This window comes from Cervus canadensis, chromosome 18 (assembly GCF_019320065.1).
Source record: "Cervus canadensis isolate Bull #8, Minnesota chromosome 18, ASM1932006v1, whole genome shotgun sequence".
NCBI classification, from domain to species: domain Eukaryota; kingdom Metazoa; phylum Chordata; class Mammalia; order Artiodactyla; family Cervidae; genus Cervus; species Cervus canadensis.
Window position 1 is genome coordinate 54,094,766 of NC_057403.1, and position 12,372 is coordinate 54,107,137.

Below are 12,372 nucleotides of genomic sequence, written 5' to 3' on the forward strand. Positions count from 1 at the left end.
TCATTAGCATCTCCACGCCCTCCACGCCCGTGTGCCGCGTTCCGGGGAGGATGGCGTGGGAAAAAACAACCAGCCTGCTGCTGCTTCTAAGGCGCTTCACTCGTGTCCGACTCTGTGGACCCCATAGACGGCAGCTCACCAGGCTCCCATGTCCCTGGGATTCTCCAGGCAAGAACACCGGAGTGGGTTGCCATTTCCTTCTCCAAGCAGCCTAGAAGGAACTTTTAAACGTTTTATTACACAAACGGTTGAAGTGTGTCATAAAAGATAAGTCCCAGAAACGTTTTAGAAATCAAATCAGTTTTATTGAAACGATAGCAATGTGGTCCCTGTTCAAGCGAAGCACACATAAATTTACAATAAATTTTTGTACATAGGAAGTAGTAAAATACATCATTTTTCATAGAAAAAAGCACACGTGTAAGCTGCGGGCTGAGTGAGCCTACAGACAGTATGAAAAATCAGAACATGATGGGAAAAACCGGAAGGAAACCAAAACTTTATATTTTGGGGGTCCCGGTAACGCTGTCGGCCAGATTTATCATCTTTTTATGGGTGAGGTGGCTGAAGGCGCTGTAGGCACTGTTAAACACACTAAATGAGAAAGGGGTCCCTGATTAGGAGAGCTTCTACTTTGAAGCCCTGTGTTCATTTCTGGAAGATAAATGGTTCCAGTTTCAAAATGTTTGTGAGAGTGAAAAAGATAGCAAGACCTGGCTCTGGGCAAAGAGTTTCTAGTCCTTTATACGGGCCAGTTAATGAAGCATTCAAGAACAGGGGAGTTTTACTTTTAAATGATAGAGTTCACTCCTATTGGATGTTTCAGATTCTCCCTCGGGCAGAATGCTTCAAAAGCAAACCTACTGAAATTCCCCTTGACTGCCACTAATTCTAAAAACCCAAACTCAGAGTCTGGATGTGGTCACAGCCACCAAAGCCTGGTGACAAGCAGAAGTCCAACAGTGTAATACCTAACTAACATCCAGAAGTTTCCAAGGACTCAGATCTTTGGCAGGGACAAGATGAGTATCTGACAGTCTGACCAAATTCTTCCACTCTGACATTTGGAGTCGGACAGTCGGTACTTATGAATTATAACAAGCCCACAGTGTGCAAAGCAAAAACAGTCCTGCTCATTTCAGCTCTGTCAAGGTTAAATTAACAGTTTCATTCCTTCTACAAACTCCCTCTAGCTGGGAATAGTATTACCTTCTGTTTCTGCTCTAATTAGGGATACGCTGAAAGGAAGCCCCAGCTTGGTTCCCCAGGTAGAGCTCCTCATCCAGACCATCTTAGTTTTTTCTTTTAACTTTCTGCTAGCTCTTTTGCCTTCAAAATATGCTGATTGAGGGTGAAATCAACTTTGAAACTAGCATTCACGAAAGTGATCTATTGGCCAGTCTGGTGGTGGAAGGTGGAATTTTACCTTCTGCAAAGAAATGCTATTTACAAAACGGTATTTTATTTCACTGTGGGTTCGGGTCGAGGCTTATGAAGTTTTATATGGCGATGGGAGCCAGACAGCACCATGCTCCTCGGAGCCTCAGCAACATTTGACAAGAACCGTTCCACAAAAACAGGAAGAGAAATCCCCCCGCGTGTGTTACCATCTCTTGTTATTATGCCACAAGATGGTTTCATAACCACTGGCTGTGTCTCCTTCCAGAGCTGCTAACCTCGGCGAGGAATGTACTAAAGAATGAAGCCATTCCTCCCAGTGCAGAAAAATAGGTCATCTGACGGATGGGGAATCTGCACACTTCAGTGCCATTTTTAAAGGCAGCAACTAAACAGCCCTTCTTTGGCGGTTTTTGGACACCTTGGTGGGACCCACAGAGAACGAGGGGTTGAAATTAAAAGTTGGGCTTCATACAGAATCACTTGCTAAGCAAAGACCCTGGTGGGAGACACAAAAACTAGTTTGGGCGAGGTGTGAGCCGCAGCGAGGCGAGGATCAAGGAAGGGTCCTGGTTCGTTAGTCCTCAATGAGACCAAAGGTCGAGGCAGCAGACAGACAGGCCACGTGGACGTAGGGAAGGACCAAGACAAGACACATCTCTGGAGTTAGGGCTGAACTCGAAGTCAGCCAGCACTGCTGTGTATAGAACCAGCCTGCACGCAGCAGGACGGGAGCAGGACCGGCGCCAAGGCAGAGTCCCACGGCCCAGCCAGTTTGTCTGACCAGCAAACATTAATCCCATTTTTCACCATTAGTAGGGACAGACTGTGTTTCTGAATGTTTTAAATAGCTACCTCTACTCCATCCCTGAAACTCCCCTGCCCCCCGAGCGTTCTCCGTGCGCCTCTTCCCATGGCCCCAACGCTTTGCGGTGTCAGCTCCGAATCCTTCATTCTCTCCTCCAGTTGGAATCATCTCTCCATCAAGAAGGACACCTCCATGGGGAGACCTCCAGGCCTCAGCAGGATGATCACTGGCTGTCTGCTCAGGACCCCAGGGATGCTCTCTCTTCCCGGCGCGAGGAGCTGAGACCAAGGCACGGCAGACGGGACGCTGGACACCAATCAAAGGAAGCTTCCTGACTCCCCACATCCCCGGCCCACCCCACCCCACCCCCATGACAAAATAAAAAGCGAACCCCTGAAGCCGTCTTGATGACGTGCCCTTCTCCCCAGCCCTGCAAGTTCACTGCCTGACAGCAAAGATGCGGAAGGCCTTTCCGTCTCTAGGGGTCCTCAAGCTGAAAAAGAAGGAAGAGCGCATGTTACCAAAAGTTCTGCAGGGATTGAGCTGGGGGTGGGGGAGCTGGGTGTCCCCAGGACCCCTCAGTGGAAGCAGTGTGGCCAAGAGATGCTTCCTAAAGCTTCAGGAACAGGGCCCGCCCCGGCCAGGAGCAGCCTGCCTCTGCCTCTGCAGACATGCCTGGGTCTGAATCGAGATCTGGATTGTTAAGGTATTTCTGTTAACTTGGAATTTGCTGGCCCCTGTCTGAATGCAACTCAGCCTCCAGGACTTCTGCCTGGTTTTTGCTACCACCTGTCAACCCAAAGAGAAACCACCTGCTTGACTGATTAATAGTGTGGTGTTAAAACAGTAGTACATGTGTTCCAGTTACTAAAAGAGGCAGCACAATTGGGCTTGGATATTGTATAGAAGTGTAGAGAAAGTTGCTCAGTCATGTCCAAATCTTTGTGACCCCATGGACTATACAGTCCCTGAAATTCTCCAGGCCAGAATACTGAAGTGGGTAGCCTTTCCCTTCTCCAGGGGATCTTCCCAACCCAGGGATCAAACCCAGGTCTCCCGCATTGCAGGGGGATTCTTTACCAGCTGAGCCACAAGGGAAGCCCTGATGTGAAGAACTGACTCACTGGAAAAGACCCTGATGCTGGGAAAGATTGAAGGCAGGAGGAGAAGGGGACGACAGAGGATGAGATGGTTGGATGGCATCACCGACTTGATGGACATGAGTTTGAGCAAGCTCTGGGAGTTGGTAATGGACAGGGAAGCCTGGCATGCTGCAGTCCATGGGGTCGCAAAGAGTCAGACACGACTGAGCAACTGAACTGAAATGAACTGAATTGTAAAGGAAGCATTTTCTATCTGCCTTTACCTCCCTCCCACAGTGGAGCCATTCGTATCCCTATTTTTCAGGCAAGAGTATGAAAGCAAGGAGAAAGTCAGTTTCTACAAGTCACACAGCCAGAAAAAAACCACTCTCTCAAGATGGGAGCTAAATCCTTTTTTCAAAACAAACAAACAAACCCAGCTTCGTTGAGATACAACATGCCATGAAATTCACACTTTTGAAGTGGACAATTCAGTGACTTTTAGTGATTTTGGGGGGCTATGCAATCATATCCACAGTCCAGGTCATTACAGTCATCCCTAGGTCTCTGGGGCCCATTTACGGTCAGTTCCCCTGGCCAGTTCTGTTCCTATGGACCTGCCTCTTCTGGACCTCTCATGTCAATGGAATCACACAGTGTATGACATTCTATGATTGGCTTCTGTTCTGGGCATGGTGTTTTGAGGTTCACCCATGTTGTGGCCTCAAAACATCACGCTCAGAACAGAAGCCAATCACAGAAAGCCAATCATCCCTAAAGGAGAACCAGTCGATCCTGAAATAAATCAACCCTGAATATTCATGAGAAGGACTGTTGCTGAAGCTGAAGCTCCAGTACTTTGGCCACCTGATGTGAAGAGCTGACTTACTGGAAAAGACTCTTGACATTGGGAAAAATTGGCATGAGGAGAAGGGGATGACAGAGGACGAGATGGTTGGATGGCAACACTGACTCAATGGACATGAGTTTGAGCAAGCTCTGGGAGACAGTGGACAGGGAAGCTGCAGTCCGTGGGGTGGAAAAGAGTCGGACACGACTTAGTGACTAAACAACAAAACAGCAACGTGTTGTAGCGTGTTCAGCACTTCATTACTTTTCTTACCAGGTGATATTCCATCATGTGGGTAGATCACACACCATTAATCCCTTCCTCAGTTGATGGACTTTAGATTTCTTCCATTTTTGGCCAATATAAATGATGCTGCGATGAACATTTGCATACAGGTTTTTGTGTGAATGTATGCTTTCAACCAGAGAAGGCAATGGCACCCCACTCCAGTGTTCTTGCCTGGAAAATCCCATGGACGGAGGAGCCTAGTGGGCTGCAGTCCACAGGGTCGCTAAGAGTTGGACACGACTGAGTGACTTCACTGTCACTTTTCACTTTCATGCATTGGAGAAGGAAATGGCAACCCACTCCAGTGTTCTTGCCTGGAGAATCCCAGGGATGGGGGAGCCTGGTGGGCTGCCGTCTATGGGGTCGCACAGAGTCGGACACAACTGAAGCGACTTAGCAGCGGCAGCAGCATGCTTTCAACTCCTTGTGGTTATATACCTAGGAGTGGAATTACTAGGTCGTATGTTAAATGTATGTTCAACTTTTAAAAAACCTGCCAGACTATTTTCCAAAGCAGCTGCACTGTTTTCCATTCCCACCAGTGACACGCAAGCATCTTCCAGCTTCTCCACATCCTGTCAACATTTGTTTTTGTCCCTTTTACAGCCATTGGCTCCCTGTACAAAAACAGCTTCCTCGTGCTTTTGATCCAGCTGCATAGTATTCTCTTGTAGGAAGCTATTGTGTACTCAGTCGCTAAGTCATGTCTGACTCTTTGCGACCCCATGGACTGTAGCCCACCAGGCTCCCTTGTCCATGGGATTTTCCAGGTAAGAATACTGGAGTGGGTTGCCATGCCCTCCTCCAGGGGATCTTCCTGACCCAGGAGTCAAACCCGTGTCTCCTCTGGCTCCGGCACTGGCAGGCAGATGCTTTTTACCACTGTGCCACGCTATTATCATATAGTTCACTGGGCCCTGAGGATGGATATTTAGCCATTTCTAATGTTTTGCTTTTGCAAACAATGCTACAGAGAACAACCTGGTCCATGGGGCTGCCTATATCTATAGGAGGGCACCCAGGGATAAGCTCCTAGGAGTGGAATTACTATATCAGAGGATGTGCCCACTGGTGATGTGGGCAACCTGCTGAATTGTGTTTCAGGAAGGTTACCATGATTCACAAGCCCCTCAACTATGCACGAAGTGGCCTGTTAACCCACATGTCTCCAGCACAGCTCTTCAGGTGGATTTTTTTTTTTTAAGGTAATTACCATTCTTTTTTTTTTTTTTGGTTGAGCTGGGTCTTCTGGAAATGTGTATCAGATGGGAGCCCTTGGCAAGAGGGGGCGGTGGGGAAAGTCCAGAGCCCAGAAACAGCAGAATATTGGTGCCAGAAGCCCCCATGGACCGCGGAGGCAGAGGGTGGACGCTGTGGAGGGGGCTGCAGTGACTCTGGCTGCCCTGCAGTTCTCTCAGAAGCTCAGATTTCAGGGCCCTCCTCAGGCCTCTGGGCAAGACTTTCCTGGATTCTCTGCCCAAGTGAATCGTCTGGGAGAATCACTCAGAGCCACATGCCTTCGGCTATTACACGTGCTGGGGACAATTACCAGAGTTTGTGATTCTGAAACTCTACGGATGGGACAGGGGGTGCCCCCATCAAGCCAGGGACAGGGGCCACTCAGGCTGTCATCCAGATAGGAACCCTAAGGTTCCTACCAGACATCCCCACTGAACAACCACCCCACCTGGAAGGCACAAGCAAGCTCTGCTGCACCGGCTGTTTATTTCTCAACACATCAGACAGCGGGCCAACTGGGTATCACGTGACATCAGGTGGGTCCCTCCCACTGCCTCAGGCAAGGTCCATGCTTCAAGCATTTACCAAGCTCCAGTTCTGCTAGGAAAAGTGTGACCTGATAAATTATAAGACAACCTCCTTTTCTAAATCTTGCCCTCTGACTCTTTCTAGGTTAGTTTGTAGCTCCCACAAGGGAATGTAAACCAGCACAACATTTCTGAACAATTTTCACCAAAGGTATTGGATGATGTTCCCAAAATATATTGAACAATTTTCATAAAGGATATTAAAAATCCTACAACTGGTTCTGAACAAATAGCTGAACTCATCATTTTGTCAGTCATTCAACCATTGTTTACTGAACACCTACTATGTACGGGCATTGGGGTGGGTGTTGGGGACACAGGGTTAACCACACCTGTGAAGGGGTTCTTACCTTCACGGAGCTTACAGTCTGGGGGTGAGAGATCAACCGCTAAATAGGTGTAAGGAGTAATTGCAGACAGTGGTGGGTCCTGAGGATCAGATTAGATCGGGGGTGTGGTGGGGGGAGGGTGAATGGAGACCCCATAGCAGGAGGGTGCCTCCTTGGGGAGCTGGCATTTTTGTGTAGATGTGAACAACATGAAGGTCCAGCCATGGGAGGTAGAGGAGCTGGGAGGGCCCAGAGTTGGGTACCAGCAGGTGCAAAGGCCCTGAGGTATCCAGGAAAGAGAGCAGGCCAGTGAGGGGTGCTGTTGTGACGAGGCAGATGCTATGCCAGGAGGGTGGGGAAGTGGGTGGGGTGACTGCCTGGTAAGAGTCGGAGATTTTTTTCTCAGCAGGGCTTGAACAGGAGAGAAACACGCCATGCATCACAGAAAGAGGTCAATTTGGTGGCTGTGGCTATGCTGCTAACAGGAAGTTACCTAAGCAAAGTGTGGGGAAAGCACACAGGTTGTGCAAAGATGTTCTTTGCTGTGTTGTTCACAACAAAAAAAAAAGGAACCAACCCAGATGTCAGTCAACTGGGTAAAGAAACGATGGTCCGTCCATGTGACAGAATAGCATGGAGCCATGGAAATGATGGTGTGGCTATGTCGGGCATGGGAAATGTTGGGAAGACACTCACAACTATTGTTGACTGAAAAAAAAATTAACAGAACGATGCGGGCAGTCTGATCCCTTTTTCTGTAGAAACAAAAGCAAAACCACATGGGAGTTCCCTGATGGCACAGTGGATAAGAATCTGCCTGCCAATGCAGGGGACACAGGTTTGACCCCTGGTCTGGGAAGATTCCATGTAACACGGAGCAACTAAGCCCATGCACCACTATGGAGCCTGAGCTCTAGAGCCCGTGAGCTGCAACTACTGAAGCCCACGTGCTCTAGAGTCTGTGCTCTGCAACAAGAGAAGACACTGCAAGGAGAAGCCCGTGCACCATGACTAGAGAGCAGCCAAGGATCTCCAAAACTAGAGTGAGCCCTCGGAGACCCAGCACAGCCAACAGGAAAATTAATTAAGAAAACTAAGAAATAAACTGCTACTGTGTAAATAGGAAAAAATCTGGAAGGAAACCACCAGAGTGTTCACAGTGGGATTTTCTGTGATAGTAGTTTCTTAAAACTATTTGCACTATTTCTTGAAATTTCTCTAATCTTACTATGAAAAGTCGGGGGGTGGGGAAGAAGGGAGAAAGAGAAAGAAAGGAAGGAAGGAAGAAAGGGAGAAAGAGAGAGAAAGGGAGGGGGAAGGGAGGGAAAACCAGTATAAAAACCCCCTCTGAGAACTGGGGAAGAACCAGAGCTGGCCTGGGAAGCCCCTGGGGTGTCCCCAGGGTCACTGATCTACTGGAATGGGAGCTCCGGGAAAGGCTGAGGCACTGTGGCCTCGGGTGGTGTCACAGCCCAGCCCTGGGGAGTGAGTCCAGGCTTCCGACAGCCCCTCGCCTGCCCTGGGTACCAGTGCTCAGCTCTCCGAGCCAGCGGCTGTGTCTGGCACACACACCAGCGCACCCCAACGCTGCCTCCATTCGTTATGTAATCTTACCCCGTCCAGTCCCCGCAGCCCCCTGAGAGATCTCCAGGGTTCCTCCCACTTACAGAAAGGGAAGCAAGGCTCTAAGAGGTGATGTGATTTGCCCCAAACAGAACACCTGTTCCAGGTGCAGCTGGGACACGGATGCAGCTCTGTGGATGCTCTGGGACCCTTTCCTGACCCTCATCCTAAATGGATGGGCTGTGGCCACACCACTGCCCAGGACCACACTGGGCAACCCCACACGGCAGTCGGGGCTCAGACGCCGGGAGCCCCTTGGGAGGTGGGAGGCTGCAGGTCTGCAGGAGCCAAAAGCATAAGGCTTCGTCCTGAAAGCTCACTCCTGTGGGCGAAAATTATTCAGGGAGGAGGTGGTTGGTGTTTGGCAGCACACAGTAGAGACTGGATTAAAGAGAGAGGACAGTGTACCTCTGTCCTGGGACAGGCGGTCCACTAGTTGGCAGCTAACCCCAGGGGGATGGAACCCAGCGACAAAAGGATGGCAGAGGATTGCTCTCCTGGCTTTACATTTGTGACATCTTTTTTAGTATTAAGCAATATCACTTATATGCATACATGAACATGTATGTATTTATATGTATAGTGTGTTATACATACATAAACAATTTTTTTAATATTCTAATCTGTTCCCCCAGATTCTCACCCTCTACTGATCTTCCAGGAAACTTCAAGAGTCAGACAGAAATAGTTCCAGATCTTATCTATTGGACCTTGGGGTGGTTAATCCATTTCTCTGAGCCTCAGTTCCTGCTTCGAGGACAGAGTTCACAAAAGCACCCCCTCCTCAGGGGCCCTATGCGAGGTGAATGAGCTCATCCAGGGAAGGTTCTGGGAGCTCAAGCCCCGGGCCATGGGCAGCGCCACCTCACAAGACTGAAACCGCATTCTCCCATCAGGGGGACAGCGGGCAGGTGCACGGCGGCGAGTGAATTGTTATTATTAAGCCCAAGCCCCAAGGAATTGTCAAACCTCTTCATCTCATTTCATGAAATAGAAAATATTTTTTAGGATAAAACAATTTCAGAAAATATTTTTTTAGGGAAAAAAATACAATCTCCATAAAAATACAATTTTCATTTTTATGTGAATTGCCCGGGGTGGGGTGGGGGAAGCCTGGAAAAGTTATAAAAAAGCAGTTAACAGAGATTAACAGAATGCCTATAGGAACTCTTGTTTTCTAATCCTTAGACATATTATTTAAATAGAAAGTGAAAGTGTTAGTCGATCAGCCATGTCCGACTCTTTGTGACCACGTAGACTATGTAGCCCGGCAGACTCCTCTGTCTATGGGATTCTCCAGGCAGGAATACTGCAGTGGGTTGCCATTCGCTTCAGGGGATCATCCAGACCCAGGGATCAAACTTGAGTCCCCTTCATTGCAGAGGCGGGGGAGACTGCCGGCCCGAGGATACCCAGCTGGCGAGCAGTACAGAGGGGTCCCAATGCCATTCTTTACCGTCTGAGTTACCAGTGAAGCCCTATTATTTAAATAATAAGTAAGTATTTCTTTTCTAACTAACATTTGTAAAGTTTACAAACAAGTGTACCTTAGGAGTGTAAAAGGCTCACCCCAGCCCCTTCTGCAGTCAACAGCCTGTCTAGTGAGGAGTCACGTGTGCTGGTTACCAGTCTGAGTATGGGCCCTGCTGCTTACTGGTGGGGTGACCTTGGGCAAGTCGTTTAACCTCTCTGTTAAGCCTCCCTTTCCTTATTGATAAATGAGGGTAACTGTGGTCTCTGCCTCATGGGACTGTTGGGAGGTGAGCTGAGCTAATGAGAGTACAGATCTGAGAGTGCTGGGAAACGGGAGCTGGGAGGAAACGGGGAGGGAGGGAAACGCCGGGGGAAAGCAGCCCAGCTTGGTCCAGCAAAAGTCATTCCATCTGGAAATAACAGCCCAGTGGTTTCTGCTTCCCAGAGTTTCTGCACAAGTTGAGAGAGTTTCAGACACCCAACCCTCAAGACTCCCAGGGCTCACGGTGGTTACCGAGGGCTTGAAATGCAGCTCGCCCAGACTGAGACGCGTTCTGTGTGCAAAACACCTGCTGGGTTTCCCAGCTCTTATAAGAAAAGAAGAGTGCAAGTTTCCCACCAACACTGCTTCTGTTCATACGTATTGAAACAATAATAATGATGCATTGGATGAAGTGAAATGTACTCTAAATTCTCCCTTCTGTTTCTTTTTCACTATAATTACTAGAAACCTTAAAACCCCCATGTGTTGGGGAAAGAATCTCAAAAAAAAAAAAAAGAAAAGCAGATATATGTATATGTATAACTGACTCACTGTCTTGTGCACCTGAAACTAACACAACACCGTAAATCAACTATGCTCCAATAATTTTTTCTTAAATCCCATATGTGACTCATGGTATGTATCTGGGACATGCTGCAGTAGACAGAGGCGTCTGAGGACAAGAATTTGGCTTCTTCCGTCCCTGCTGTGGCCCCAGCCCCAAGGACAGTGCCCAGCACACAGGAGCTGCCCCATAAATGCTACCCGAGGTGGCCTACCATTCAGGTAAACATCGATCCACGTATATACCATCAACCTCTGTAAAGAGGTCATTGTGACCAAGAGTATTATCTGTCATTGTTCAGTATATTTCCCAATCTCATTGTGAAATCTGTCTTTAAAAATCAGTCCTGGCCTCAGGAAAAAAAAAAAAATCCTGAACTGATATTCTTCCAGATGTCCAGCTTCTTTCTGAGAATATCTGGACAAACCCAGGTCCCAACACCTAAAGTTCTCCCAGATTCCTTTTCCTTCCTTTCTTTCATGGGCATGTGTGTGTGAGAGAGAAAGTGCCTGTCCTCTTACGTGGTCCCAGTTCTGCATGGTCATCTTTCAAAATTTCCAGGAAATCCTCTTCTAGAAAAAGATAATTGCTAAACTAAAGAGACTTTGAAGCGGAACCAACTTGTGGTCTGTGTACTGAGAATTCTGTTCAGGAGGTTTCATTTGTTTGACTGATTGAAGGATTCCCCAAATTTAGAATGTGGCTTTCTGTGAATGGGCTGCTATATGTCCAGTGTCCACATCTCCCTCGGGACAGTCATGACCACTCCAGGGGCCCTGCAGACACTGAGGACAGAGTCACCATCCAGCCTCAGGCTGGGTTCCCACAGTCCCTAATGGGAACAGGCTCCAGGGAAATTTCTCAGCCCTGGTCCCTATGCAGAGGGGCTCAGGTCCCATCTAAAGAAGGGGAGGAGGGGGCTGCCCTGCCTAGGGCAGCCAGACATCTCTGCAGCAGCCACGTCCCCACAGAGGCCCCTCCAGACTGTAAGATGGGACCCTGCTGGGTGTACTCGGCTCCCGGCACCACCCTCCATAGCAGAGACGCCTGTGCCGTGCTACTGAAGTTGTATTTCCGCACTGTCTGTCCTGCAACTAGGTGACAAGTCCCAGGAGGGCGGAGATCGGGGCTATGTGTTCCCCACTCGGTCCCAGTGCCTGGGACACTATAAGGGTTCACCCCGTGCGTGACACCTGATGGGTGAGAGCACGTGGAATGGATGGATATCAGGATGGAAGAGTAACTCCTGCACGATGCTTTCTCCCTTGTCTTGGAATAATCCACGTAGGCTACTTCCTACAGTCGAGTTACCTGACCCTACATGAAAAGAATCATAGTGTCTTGAGGTTCAAAACAGGCCTTGAGGTGTCATAACAGCCAGGCCAGCGGGTCTATTAGATGCTTGCTCTAAGCCGCTGGTGAGTGCTTTGCACGTACTTTCTCATTTAATCCTCACAGCAGACTCCTGCCCCAGGACACCCAGCTGACGAGCAGTGCAGAGCGCTCCCAGCTGCCCTTGGACCCCACGTCCCCTCTGGCCTGGCCTCTCCCCTCTGCACATGCAGGGCGGACTACCATCTGGCACCCACTCATCCCGGCATGGGTCTGGGCCCCCGCAGAGACAGAGTACATCACAAACTATTAGAATCACGGACAGTGTGACTCTGTGACCAGGACACGGTCACCCTGCATCACCCTCTCTGCAGCAGCGGTCACCTTCCAGCGGGCATCAGGGCCCCTAGGGCAGATCCACACTCCCCAAGTGTCTGTCCCGGGTTGGCCAGAGAATGTGCTTCTCTAGCAAACTCCCCGTCAATTTGAATGCTGCCCTGGGGAGCCCACTTGGAGACCCACTGTATTCCCCAACA

The 12,372-nt window shown here is 49.1% G+C and overlaps 1 protein-coding gene across 2 annotated transcripts in view; it reads right to left on the bottom strand.

Moving 5' to 3' along the window:
* Positions 1 to 283: 283 nt before the first annotated feature.
* The window catches only part of CRISPLD2 (cysteine rich secretory protein LCCL domain containing 2), a 66,537-nt gene continuing 54,448 nt past the window's right edge, over positions 284 to 12,372 (bottom strand). For both annotated transcript variants that reach the window (XM_043438027.1, XM_043438028.1), the window contains one exon: positions 284 to 2,699. In XM_043438027.1, coding sequence (XP_043293962.1) covers positions 2,645 to 2,699 — 55 coding nt within the window. In that variant the 3' untranslated portion in view covers positions 284 to 2,644. The remainder of the gene's footprint in view (positions 2,700 to 12,372) is intronic.